This window comes from Falco biarmicus, chromosome 4, assembly GCF_023638135.1.
Source record: "Falco biarmicus isolate bFalBia1 chromosome 4, bFalBia1.pri, whole genome shotgun sequence".
NCBI lineage: Eukaryota > Metazoa > Chordata > Aves > Falconiformes > Falconidae > Falco > Falco biarmicus.
In genome coordinates this window covers 88,339,618-88,354,075 of record NC_079291.1, presented here as the reverse complement: position 1 = coordinate 88,354,075, position 14,458 = coordinate 88,339,618, and the positions used below count along the sequence as shown (strand labels likewise).

The 14,458-nt window shown below is 38.9% G+C and overlaps 1 protein-coding gene across 10 annotated transcripts in view; it reads right to left on the bottom strand.

The window, feature by feature from the left end:
• UNKL (unk like zinc finger) overlaps positions 1 to 14,458 on the bottom strand; it is a 60,302-nt gene that overhangs the window by 26,562 nt on the left and 19,282 nt on the right. For 7 of the 10 annotated variants that reach the window (XM_056337124.1, XM_056337129.1, XM_056337126.1 and 4 more), the window contains 2 exons: positions 13,630 to 13,714; positions 8,036 to 8,190 (listed from right to left, as the gene is read on the bottom strand). In XM_056337124.1, the coding sequence (XP_056193099.1) occupies positions 8,036 to 8,190; positions 13,630 to 13,714 (240 nt within the window). The remainder of the gene's footprint in view (positions 1 to 8,035; positions 8,191 to 13,629; positions 13,715 to 14,458) is intronic. The other 3 variants (XM_056337131.1, XM_056337132.1, XM_056337133.1) reach the window with 1 other exon arrangement.

The window sequence follows — 14,458 nt, the reverse complement described above, 5'->3', positions numbered from 1 at the left end:
GGAAGAGGGAGGAAGGAAGAGAGCTGTTAAGGAACAAAGCCTTAAGTGGGAAACGATGCCCTTGTTCACCCAGAAGTACCTGGCTTGAGGCACACAGTTACTGTTCAAGATCAGATGATATCAGGTATGTAGACTTAGGTAAGACCATAAGGTGCCACTCACGTGATTCTTCTAGTTAGAGCAGGTATTAACGGTGGTATTAATGTGTATATATAGCTGTAAGCATTAAGAGCTTAGAATTTTGTGTAGTTTTGCTCTGGAAAACTATATTAAACTAAAACAATTGCTCAACCCCCAAAGATGCAGGCAGCATTATCTGATTACATGAATGTTGGGGCTTTTGGTCTTAATCTCTGAAGAGCCCACCAGGATGACAATAGACAGAGACAGCCTCTACATCGTCATTAATATTTTTCAGAAAAGTGAAGTTAGTTTAGTTTTAATAACTGGATTACACAGCACCACAAAATTTGTGTGACTCAACACGCAAAGAAGATACAAAGAACCCACACAAATAAAGCAGGAAAAGAAAATGGGTCATGTAATATCCATGGTAGGTTAAACAGACAAGCAAGAAAAAAAATCAATTTCAAACCTAGCCTCAACTTACAAGACAGCTATAGAAAAGTCACTCTTTTTGGTCTGAAGTTATTATTTAGAATGTATTCCTCCTGGTGGAAAAGGACCTGGAAGTCTTGGTCAACAGCCAGCTGAATATGAGCCAGCTGAATATGAGCCAGCAGTGTGCCCAGGTGGCCAACAGCACCCTGGCTCGTGTCCCAAACCGTGTGGCCAGCAGGCCCAGGGCAGTGCCCGTCCCCCTGTGCTGGGCACTGGTGCGGCCGCAGCGGGGACCCCGGGTTCGGTGCTGGGCCCCCCGCTCCCAGACAGACACCGCGGGGCTGGAGCGCCCCAGGGACGGGCATGGGGCTGGGGAAGGGGCTGGGGCACCAGCCCTGTGAGGAGCGGCGGGGGGAGCTGGGGTTGGTTAGTCTGCAGGAGGGGAAGCTGAGGGGAGACCTCATTGCTCCCTACAACTGCCTGAGAGGAGGTTGTAGTGATATGGGGTCAGTCTCATTTTCCCAGGTAAGAAGTGATAGGACAAGATGAAACAGCCTCAAGTTGTGCCAGGGGAGCTTCAAATTGGATATCAGGAAAGAATTCTTCACTGAAAGGGTTATCAAGCACTGGCACAGGCTGTCCAGAGAGGTGGTGGAGTCAGCTGTCCCTGAAGATATTTGAAAGACATGTGGATGCAGTACTTAGGGACATCTAGTGGTGGCCTTAGCAGTGTTAGGTTTATAGCTGGACTTGCTGGACTTAAAAGGTCTTTTCCAACCTAAATGATTCTTTGATTTCATCTCCTGTCTGCCCCTATACTGTATTTTTATCCTTCTAATAAGAACATAAGAAATACCCTGTTGGGTTCACAGACTAATATCCTGTTACCAAGAGGCAAGAGGAGGTAATATTTCGGGAGAATACCTGATTCTGGGCATTATCTACGGTCATCAAAGATAATTCTTGAGGCAGAGGAAGTAAATGGAGGATTTTCCAGACCAACTCCATTCCTCTGTCAGAGACTCCTCCAAGACTGGTGAAGATGCTCTGGCCCAAAATGTCAACACTGATCAGGACCCTCTTTGGTTTTGTCCAGGCTTCTAAGCTCATCTCCCCTATGACTCAAGGCTAGGTGGACTGCACAGAGAACTATGATAAGTCACACTGCCGTCACATGGCAAGAAATAATTTATTCTCAAATATTCATTCATCCCTTATGGCTTGCTACAGTATACCGCTCTTGCATCTCTCACGCTCGTTGCACAGAGTAAGATACAAAGAACATCTGGGAAATGTCAGGAAACCTATCACTAGAAAAAGCCATACAACTTAATGCAGTATTTATGTCAAGATCGTAAGTGAACATATATTTTGTATCAAGAGGGACTTGTGATTCACAGTTAACATGAAGTCAAATGTCAGTACTAACATAAAGTGAGTGTGATATTAGTATCAGAAACAAAAAGAGTGCAAGAGGGGGGAAGGCAAACTATCAGTGCTTACTTTTTGTTCTTCAATGTTGCAGAACCTGCATTTTGGTATCAGTGCAACAAGAACAATGTCCTCTGCACTGCTGATGCTAGGAAAATCTATGCCAATTGTTAGTCTTAATTTTTTTTTTAATTTGGAGGAGGGTGTCTTCTTTATTAAGACAGAAGTACAAATAACAGAAGCTAGAATTCACACAGTTGCCTCAGCTCTGGAGGAAGCCTTCAACATGATCTTTGTAACTGCTCTACAAATGTAACTTCAAATTTGCAGCATTGATTTTCTGAGTGTGGGATAAGGGCCCAGCAGATTTAAATACTCTTCAGCAATGCATCCCTACTAAAAATGGAAATCTGCTTGCTGTATCGTCAAAGACATAAGCACAGGAAGGTTCAAGCCCTAAGGATATAGTCTACTTTAATTAAAGACCAGTATTTGGTGACATTCTTTACTCTACAGAGGCTCAGCTGTAAATTTTCACAGATTCATTTTTAAGATTAACACTGCATTTTGAAACCTTTCAGATTACCTCTCACTTTCACAAAGGTTACAAAAGAATTTTTTCAACTTTATGTCTTTGCTCAATGCTACAGGAGGATGCCTACACATTTCTGACACACCACAAGTCAAAAGATGTCAAGCTTGCCTTAACAAGGGTCACATCCTCACAATGTTGTAACTTCACAGATCTCGGCCTCTTAGATTCTTACGAAGAAATCATTTGTCACCTTCACCACAGCTAAACTGCTTAGAAAAAGAGCATGCAGAACAAATGATACATTCTTTCCCTTGGTTCTTGCCTACTCAAGGCTTTAGCTTGCAGCTGAACTTCTACAAAGAAAATGAGGAAACACACCTATAAAACTAGTTATATTTCCTAGGAAAACAGCAGCTTCTTGAGTTTCTTGATTTGTGTTCAATTTTGTGGCTTTAAATGTCTGTTATGTTGCCTACGTTTGTCAGGGGTGGAGGGGAAGACAACAGGAAGAGGAAACATGGTATTTTTAATTAAGCTGTAAAACTAATTTTGCTCTCCAACAACTAACTTCCTATGTCCTCACTGTCTCAGAACACCAATACCACAGTAAAGGAAGCATGATTCATCACCATTGTTAAGACTTAGACTATAAACACATAATCATGCTCAGCTGCATTATCACAGCTTAATAAACTATGCTTTACCAAATGAGTGCGGTAACTGATCCTGTGCACACAGTCAAGCCATCTTAGTTATGAAGTAAAACAGACAACTTGAGGCTTAATGAAGGCAACAGAATGTTAGCACTGAGTCTGCAATCAGGATGACCTATGAAAGCACACAATCTTTACTGCAACTGAGCTGACAAGCACTGTCTTCCTAACTGTGCTAACTCGAACACAGGATCAAGTACTTACACATCTTTGATAAAAAAAGATGGTGCTGGTTATCCCATCACCATTCATTGCAATCAACATATATCCTATGCAAATATTCAATCTTTTAAATACATCACAGACTCCAGGCATAATGACATCACGGCCAACATTTCTGTGCTTTTACTCCTTAAAAGGAAACTATGATTTATCACTTTGAACTAGAATGGCTAACATAAATATCCTACAATTGATAAATGCAATTAATCTTTGATGTATCTCCTGTTTCATCTCCAGAATAAACAGCAAGTTTTCCTATTAATTTTGCAGTGCCACAAACTTGAACAATATTTACAGACCGATTTTATCATACAGCTAGGCCTTTGCTGCATATCATCACCTGACTTAGGTACACTGCAGTTTGGTACCAGTAACCAAGAGACCTGATGTATGGAGAAGATCAGCAGTATAGCCCTAACCCATGACTGAGTGTGTTTTCAAGAGAGGTGATAAGATTCTTGAATTTTTTTGGCTGAAAAGTCTCTCAAAATCATATATATTTTCTATTGCTGTAATAACACTGGAAAGCTAATCAATCAGCTAGAGAAAGTGTATAAAGCAGCAACTGTGACTATGCTTGCACGCACTGAGACAGCCTGATTAATTCAACTCTTAGGGCATTATGAGAAAAACCAACATAGAAGACCATTTGGGTATGTTAAATTGCAATATATTTGCAGAATATAAATGAGAACACTTGAAATGAAGGGATAAAATTCAGGTAAGGCAGAAGCTCGTGGCAGAGTATGACACATCTGTATGGGATGCAAAGGACTGCATGCCAGAGGTATTTTCAGCAAAGGTGACTGAGGAAAGGGGTAGACAGTAAAAGTGACTGAGGAGAATGGGTGCTTAAAGAGTACTGGATGATGAAACATTACACAGGTAAAGATTCATGGAAGGACATGCAAAAAATAATGGAAATACAAGCAAATATGAAGAAGTGGTAACAACCAACTTCACTAACCAAGTAGGGCATCCAAGTTTAAATGGTGCAAGCAATGTTATCTGAAACATGGATCACGCTATTTCAAGACTTACATGCACAGAAATATTCAATAAACCTAATCTACTGTCATTTCCCATAATGAGGAGTTCAGCTACATTAATTTTACCAGTGCAACAGATTAATGATAAGGAAGACCCTCTTAAAGTTAAATAAAGGCTGAAAAAACCAAAATTTATGTCATAAAACCAGGAGTAGTAGGAAAAGGAGTAAGAAGGAGTGCTCCTTCTGGCAATTAGATGACACCAAGCACAGCACAAAAGAGTAGTAATGGTTAAGAGCAAGCAGTAAGAACTGAAGGCTGCTGGTGCAAATGCAGCTCCTAAAGAAGACACAAAGGACTGGGAAGAGGATGAGTGAATTTGTTGCTACAATGCGTAAGACGACTCCAAATCTCACTTGAGGCACTTCACAGCTCTGACGCAATATGAGAAAAAAATGTGTATGCCACAAAAGCCAATGTAGGACTTGCTAGAGCAACAGAACAAAAAGAAAGAAAAGAGGCAATGGCGAGTGTGGAGAAACAAGCAGTACTAATCAGAATGAAAAATTACAGTTAAGGGAAATACTGTACCACGTTGTGTAAACTGCACCGTGGAGGTTAAGTACATTTAGATGATACAGCTGGTGGAGTACAAAGCAAAGGGAGCTCAGGCTGGAGAAGAACAGTACTATCAAAGATCACGTGATGAGATGAGACTGACAAAAGTATAATATTAGATGCTTCAAACCAGAAGACAGAACATGGGGGTAAAGAAACAGATGTATGTAGAAGGTCTTCATGGAAACTGAACTGACACTTACCAAAGAAGGCTGAAAAGTAGATTATTTCCTGACTGAAATGTAAGCGAAGGATAAAGCAGAAGAATGACTGATGGCAGTCCAACTGACAAAGCAACTTCGATGAAGACGTCAGGGCACAGTATCGGTGAGATAAGAAGGTATGTATTTAAAAACAGTTTTACAGCCTCCCTCACTATCAACCTGGATCATACAGAATCTTAATGGACTCATTCTTCTAATATTTACAGTTTGCTATAATTTGTTATAAATATGGCAATTCGTTAGATTGCCACATATAATAGAATTTGGCAATAATAGTATTGCCACATTCTAGAAATGGGGACCTAAGCAACCTGCTCACAGTCAAAGAGGAATTTTTTGCTTTTGATCAAGCAGAGAACTGAGTTTAGGTCTCTCAAGCACTACCTGTTAGAGCGAGCCCACAGAAGGCCATGAAAATAGCTGGAACACCTCTCCTATGAAGACAGGCTGAGAGAGTTGCGGTTGTTCAGCCTGGAGAGGAGAAGGCTCTGCGGAGACCTTATAGCAGCCTTCCACTACCTAAAGGGGTCTTACAAGAAAGCTGGAGAGGGACTTTTTACAAGGACACGTAGGGACAGGACAAGGGGGAATGGCTTTAAACTGGAAGAGGGTAAATTTAGATTAGATGGAAGAAACTCTTCACTGTGAGGGTGGCGAGGCACTGGCACAGTTGCCCATCCACAGGATGCCCCATCCCTGGCAGTGTTCAAGGCCAGGCTGGATGGGGCTTGGAGCAACCTGGTCTGGTGGAAGGTGTCCCTGCCCGTGGCAGGGGCTTGGAACGAGATGGTCTTCAAGGTCCCTTCCAACTCAAAACATTCTGATTCCATGATTCTACATCATCCATTTCCCCTAGAAGCAAATAAAATAGTAGGGTACTCTCCCAGTGCGCTGTAACAGAATATGTGAAATAAATTTTGGAAGATGAAGAAGGAGATCTTGTTTTTAAGACATAAAGGAAGAGAGGCATAGAAAGTCCAATTTCAATTTCATCATGATAAAACCCACTAAAATTAAGTTTACTTGGAGCCAGTGTCTGACAGTGATGAGAATGAAAACAAAGGAGGGGACAGAAGGACAGACAGCTTATTGAAACAGAGAAAAACACAAACCATGAATGTAAACAAGTTGCTGGGTTAGAGAAAATGGGGGGAAGAAGGAAACAAGACTGATTATTTAAATACTAAAATTCAGCAGTTTACAGCAGATGCAGAAGGTGAAAGCAAGCTAGCAAAAAAACCTCAAGAACTAAACACGGAAATACAGAAGACCAACCTGCTAATGAAAAATCAGGAACTGAACATTCAAAGAACCAGACAACAGAAGTGCATTGAACAATGCTGCAGGTAAGTCAAGTGAAAGAATATTTTGCCAAATATCAGAAAAAAGGTGGCCACTTGCAATAAAACTTCAAGTAGAAAATATGGGGAAGGGAGCAGGGTCAACTTTTCCATTTTCACACTTGAACACTAGTGCAGGCAGAGACTCACTGAACACAGAATGGAAAATATACACAATGTTCATCAAACTACTAATGACTAACAGAAAAATGCATGTATATGGAAGATTCCCCATAGCTGGAAGATGTATCAGAATAGTTATTGTTTTCAGCTGTATCTAAAACATTCACGAAAGGCTAAGAAGCTTCTGGGAGAAGAGACACTTTTATGAGTCTCCTGAAAGCTTCAGAACCTTGGCAACAACAAAATTAGCTTCCTAAATAAAAAGACAGACCCTCTCTCAGAACCTTTCATATACAGAAACAGACTTCTGCACTGGGAACCAAAGATAAAATACAGGCATATTGGTATCTTTATTCTCAACCTACGGGACAGCAATATGAAGCTGCATGAAAGAAACCCAGGAGTTTTAACAATTGCACTATTTATTGGCAACTCCTTTTAAACATTGTTTAAAATATGTCCTTTTATCTAGTTTCTAATCAAACAGTATAGATCAACAGACTTGGAAAGCTAGAAGTGAAAATTCTGAGAATGTGTATGTACTTACGACTCTGCAAATGAGGTAAAGAAAAACACAAGTCAGGAAAGAAAGAGATGTCACTATTGCTATGTATTATTTTGCAACAAACATAAAATCTAACAACAGTATCCATTCCAATTGATACTAAAAGGAAGACAGTAAAAGCTCTGCCATGTATCTTTGTCCTTTCTCTCCCTCATCCTTAACTGATAGAATTTGCTAATATAAACTACATTTATCACTTTTGTAATCAAACAGCCTTCTACTACCAAACACACTACATATACTGCACCATTGTAATACGTTTTAGGTATAAAGCATGTTCAGGTAGGACATCAATTCATTCCTAATGTTAACAAATTAGGGCAGAGAAGAGGGCTGGAATCAGGCAAGATCTTCCATTAATAAAACCTTTCCTATAGAAAAAAGAGACATGTAAATTAAGCTGTCCTACAGTTGTGCATTTGATTAACAATTATGTTCCTCTCCGTAGCATTCAAAATACTGCATTTAAAGACAAAAAACAAGAACAGAAAACACAAATAATACATAGTTAAATCTGGTGCCAAAGGCAGACATTCCATTTAGGCTTAAAGTACTAGTTAAATATTACTGCCTGATATTTGCTATAGCTGTTGTTTTTTTCTCTTTTGCTGAAGTACAAATAAATAAAAACCAGACATTTAAGAAGTAAAATAAACATTGTATATTGGCACAGTGATTATTATTAGTAACTTTTCCAGAATTATTTACACTTACATTTCCAGACTGCCCACTGCTATTTGTAATGCTGTTTGTGGAGTTAAGACTGCTGCTCCATTCATTTGCAATTCCTACGCTGTCTGTTGAAAACAGGTGAGCGCCTGGCTTTGTTTGACAACCAGTTTGCAGTATGACTACATTCATGGTGTCCTCTGTTGAAGGAATCCCCAACAAATTACACACAGATTTGATACTTAGCTGTGTGAATTTAACAATTACATACCTAGTACCAAACACAGCACCTATCATGTGGAAACAACAATCACACACAAGAAATCTCTTTCTTTTAATATAAGCATAAAGGCAAGGTAAGAATAATACAATTCACCATTACATATTTGCGGCTACCAACATGTGATACTCTTATTTACTTGCTCTACCAAAACTAGTGGGAAGTAGATTGAAATTAATATATTTAAAGTATTCTAGATTTTGCTTTATTTTCTAGAATCTCTATCATACCAGGGCTTAAAGATAACATTTTTAGAACTCCTGACTGGAAATGCAACAATAGTATCATAATTATAAGGTTCTTTATTTTTCCAGTCTAGAACCAACTGACTTAAATCATAAAACAATGTGAAGAGAACATGGGACTCATACTACTTAATTTAAAAAGCAACAATAACCTTTAAGAAAGTTCATTCTTAACTTATACGTAAATTATGACCAATGACTTGTTAATTTTCATACCAGAAAATTCAACTCAAGGTGACTGAACAATTACTTCGCAGTTTGCCAAAGGCTACTTTGTTAAACTATTAAACATCTTTGACATTTGATTCTTTAACTGTGCAATATATCAAGATTGAGACTTCTAGTTTTACAGGCAAATGATGCGTTAATAAAAAATGTTTACTTTAGTAAGCAATTACAGTTAATAACATTCCTCACCTCATAATCCACACACACAAGACATCAAAGTAAAGAAGTCAGGACTGAGAACAAAATCTCTTAATATGTTCTACAGGTACGGCAAGATTTTTTTCATCTTTAGCCACTACTGCATTTCTGAAGGAGTAATGATAAACTACAGCTAAAAATCAGATTTAAACATTTCTCTCTAGCAGAAACAGTAAGTAGCTCTGAGAGTGTACAAAAGTGCAAGCCACAGTAGAAACCAGAATGAGTATGAGATACATAGACACACCTCTTTAGAGGAGATAGCATAGCTGAAGATTGTTTCTGACAATGGGGGTTCTTTGTATCTAGTGTTTGCCTTCTTACTATATAGTCCAATGCTTTACCAAACATTTCCAGTATTGCATAAATTACAAAACCAGGGACACGGCTCACAAAAGAGAAAGGAAAAAGCTACTAGTAAGTACCCCTATACTCACAAGTCCAGTCCTGCCACACCAAAAAAAAAAAAAAAGAAAAAAGAAAAAAAAGAAAAAAAGAAACCATAGGGATTGCAGAAATTGCAGAAATGGTGTCACTAGACCTCTGCCATTCTGCCTACAGAATGAGAGTGCAAAGAACAGTTGGGAAGGTAGAAACAGATGCACTGACCTTTTGTAATTCGCTCTCACTACATATCCCCTCATTGTACAGCTGCTTGCCCAGAGCAGTACAGCCAGCCACCTTATGTCCAGTCAACCCTCACGCTGTCACAGAAGTACTATCTGATTCATGCTCTCCCTTAAATCTTCATTAGCTTTTTTTCCCTGACACAACCACATACACATCCAATATTCTATAAGTAAATGTAAGTAGTCATACGATCCTAAAAGGGTAGTATAAAACTGCCTTCCAAACATTTCAAAGAGAAATAATCTCTCCTTTCTCTTTCCAAGGTATTTAGGGAGAACAGCGTGATTAGTTCTTACTACCAGTAAGCGGAATAGCAAGTCACACAGACACAAAAAATTCAGAATGTGTGCTTCTACATCATTCTGATTTGTTCCAAGAATAAACAAAAAACAACCATGGCCAGCTGCACAAAAAAAGTTGCAAACTCTACCATGTAGACTTCTCCCAGCCTAACTATTTTCTCCAAGACCTATGGCTGTCATGGAAGGTTGCAACAGACAGAAAAGCAACAGTCTCACATGGTGGCCTATCTCATGGAGATCACTAAAGCTCATGGAGATTAAGATAGAGCCCTCAAAAACCCTTCAGCTCTCCAATGCCAGTGCAGTGGTGGTTCAAGGATTATGCATCAGTAGCCTAGGATGCTATGTACAACTAAGAGTTGTACTCTCTCTGAGATAAAACTTTATCTGCTACATAGCCTCTTCAGAATGTGCACTAACAAGGCTTGAGTATTATGAACGTAACAATTACCACAGTCAGGCTAAGTCTGACCTGGGGAATCCCATCTGTCATGAAGTCAGGAGTAAGGATTTTCATTATTGCAATCTTGGCACCAATAGGAGACCAGATTTCAGACAAACAATCTGGAAGCAAATGTCTTCAGTAACAGAAGCTCTTGTACAGGAGATGTGTCCTTTGAAGTTTTTCCAAATTCTTACCAGCGGATTCGAGCCTGCTCGTGCTTCTGTTTCAAAAAATTTCTATTTTTTGTTAAGGTGTCAGTTGTAGTCAGGCAGTCAGTGGACACATGAGTGCCACAGAGAGGTGTTCATTATTTTAAGAGTCTGTTACTGAAGTGTCTCAATGTACCCCAGCTATTCTCTGTTTTGCAAAGGATGTCAGGGTGATATGTCAGATTGCACTGCTTCTCTACCTTTCAGGATTGGGTGTCCTCCTTTGTGTCATCACGAAGCGTCTTTGGGAGTACACTGGACCTAGGGCTTCAGTGAGTGGGGGAAAAAAGCAATGAGTGACATTTATAAGACAATACTATCTGCAGCCAGGGCCTCAAGGAAAAAGCAGTCTTGGAGGAATAGTAATACTCCTCATAACCTTCACAAAGGAGGGAGAGAAGAGTAAAAAACGGTCAGCTGGTTCTGAGGAAGTCACTGAGGGAAGACCAGGAACGCTATTACAGAGAATGTGTGCTTCCACAAATTATTTCACATAGAATGATAAAAAATGGTAAGATACATGTATGAATGGCGGGATATCTTCCTCTACCCATCCCACATAGCTAGGGCTTCACTGAAGTTGTATGGAGAACACCCATAATTTGTGATTCAAAGAGATCCATGAACCAAGAGTGTCATACTTTTTATACTGATGATGACAACTACAGCTCTGAAACCATTCTGCCCCCTTCCCTCATATGGAAGGGACATAAATCATTTTATTTTACAGATGCAGGAGGCAGGATGTCAGAGCTGCTGAACTCAGCTTAAAGCTGTTGCCAACAGCAGAAAGGCACTCTTGCTGACAGTAATCAAAACCCTAAATTCTGATGGACTATTCAGACTGCCAGAGACAGGGGGTGGGTACTGTTGTAAGATTACAAGTTCATTTGTCAAGATTTCCCTTATACAGTTTTCACTCCAGATGATGCAGCCTAAGGAGTTCCAGAGCATGCTGGTTGAGTCATACAAGTCTCTTCTGATAGACCTAAAATTCTGTCTAATGCAACTATGTGGAGAAACTTAAGCTGCTGCTTCTCAGCTGTCACTGCTAACATGTTCAATGTCTCAGGAATTCTATCAGAGCTCTGGAAATTTTTAATATAACAATTCATCCTACATAGTAGAAGAACGGGACTGGGGTAGTAGAAGGATTAGAAACAGATCAGAAAGGTATCCCTTAGGGATAATAAGATCAGCATGCTATCTTATGAAGTTTGGACTCTCCTTCAGTCCTTTTTATCTTTAGCCTGGGAAATGCTTAACTTTTCCTTAGAGATGGAAACCTTGGTTATTGTCAATGACAGTTGCCTGTGAGAATGATTCCTCTCACAGGAATCAAGCATCAACTGGACTGTTAAAAGATACTAATGACGAAGATACACAGAAGTAGATCATGATGAGGTCTCAAAAGAACCGCAATGTCCAAGAGCTCTGCTGAGTTTATCCTGTACACTCTCCATGCTGGAGAGGCAAGAAGGGAGGCAGCATTCATTATGCTCTAAGGAAGAAAACAGAGAATATGTAGTCTGCTCTCACAGGAGTTTTGTAGCATGTCACAATTATACCATGCCGTATGTATGCCGCGAATTTGTTTAAAACACTCTCTTTCAGTTGTTTCAAAAAGAAAAAACAGCTATCATACAAAGAGACAGCAAACCCAATGCCATAAATTACTTCTGTAACAAATTTGTATTTTCAGACTTTCTTGAGTCAAAGAAGTACTTGGCAACACTGGCAAACTATGAAGGACTTGATTAAGGAGACAGCCCCAACAACATGAAAGTGAAGGCAGTGAGCTGCTTCAGACATGAAGGAACAGTCAACACTGACTTCATTGTCATAATGTTTTGAAGAATTGCTAGGTCTTAGAATAATGGGCTTCTTGAAATAAACACAGGAGGTGTTTTACCCTTCCTCTTCTCTGAGTAAAAAAAACATGGAAAAGTAAAATTGAACATCCCACAGAAGTTAAAAGACAAGTTGACCATACCACAGATTCTCAGAAACAAGAGCTGTGGGCAGCAAAACTGACTCCATTCACTGACAGTCTCTTGGGTAAGCAAGTGACACAACGGTTGTCTAGAACATCACATTTGCCTAGACAGGTTAGACAGAGAGAGGAGACTGCCATTACTTATCATTAGAGAATCTTAAGATAAATACTACTTAATTGCAGAAATTTGGAGCTTTCCAAAGTAGGTAGGGTCTCTAATACCTCTTCTCAGCTCTAGAAGCAGAAGGCAAAAAGTAGGAAAGGAGCAGACTTTTTTTTTTAATTTTTGAAAAATAAATACGAGTTTTTACTGATCATGTAATCAAGCAAAACCTACGTAATCAAAAAAGAAAAGATTTATAACCTATAAGAAACCAGTTACATAGAAATGCTTCAAGTTCTGCCTTGCATCACAACTGAAAAGGAGGCATGAATAGTTCTGGCAGCAACTGCTCACTTCACATTCTGGAGTACCGGAACTGTGTAGGGGTAACTTAAATTGATATTACTGTTAAAAAGAATCTGAGAATGCATACCCAGAATTCATCTGCATAGTTGCATACTGAAGAACTGAGTGCTCTCTTGGGAAAAAAAAAAAAAATAGTCCCTCTTCCTTTTTTCTGTACATAACAGTTTTGAGTACAGTGAAGATGTGTTTGGGCTATGGAGGAAAGAGGACAGCTCACATGATTTTCTCTGCAGTTTATTTCAGTTTTGCTAAGGCCCTAGTTCTGCAAATACTTGCAAGGATGTTTAACTTTTACCTGAGAAGTTTACTATAGGTTTCAATAGGACAGCTAATATATTTTGAAAAGTCAAGCATGTGTGTAGACAATTGCTAAATCAAGCTTAAGAAGTTACAGGTACAAGCTGCATTTGTAAAGAAAAGCACCTCCTGTTTTACTGCTGATGCAAATTTGATGCAAATGATGCAAGCTTCCATGGTATAGTATTAGAAAACATGGAATGAATTTCTAAAAACAACTGACATCAAATACCATTTATGCATTAAAATTAATGATGCTAAGTCACTCCTGCTACTGATGCTTAGAAATGATGGTTCATTTTTATGAACACTGATACAAAATAACCGTTCTCTTACTTACTTTCAACATGTGCAAACGCACAAAATGGACCACGTGGGCAGTAACCTGTTTGGCGCATGTCATTGCACTTTGTAGATTTGTATATCTAAACAAAACAGAAGGGTGGTTAACCTAAACATTTGTTACATAATGAAAAAACAGAAAATTTTAAAACCTTTCAATAAAAAATTCTGAATATTTGCTAACAAAATATATTACACCATTTTCTCAGAAAATTCAGTTCTTATGATGGTTTTAAAAAATCAAATAGAAGAGCAGAATTTTAAGAAAAGCAAATCTGAGACAAGAGAATCTTAACTCTCTTTTGTACAATAATAAATAGTAAATAACAGTAATATTTTAGAAAAGCAGTATTTAGACTGCTTTGGTTTTCCACGTAAAGAAACAAGTCAAACACCAGGAACAAAATTTTCAAAGTCACTTTTAAGGAATCTTCCAGGAGAAATTATGTATGTAGCAGAGCAGTGTACACAGCTGAAAAAACAACCAGCATGGTTTTTCTCAACACAGTTCCTTCATTAGGACACCTCTAATATTCAAAATCATCCTAATATTCAAATGTCCTTCTCTAACCTGACTGAGTGCATGAGAAATGAAGTGATACTGCCTGTTCATGACAGTAACGATTATAAAAATTGCTACTAAGATCCAGATTCAGTCTATTGATCTACCAGGATCTTTGATGATGCTTGGATCTCACAAGGCTGGGAGGAGGGGCTGACATATTATCGTATTAGAACAATATTAAGAACCTATTTAAAATCACATAGATTCTTTAGAAAAATAATTCTGTTGATTTGTAAGTCTGTGGTAAATAGCAGAGGGATCT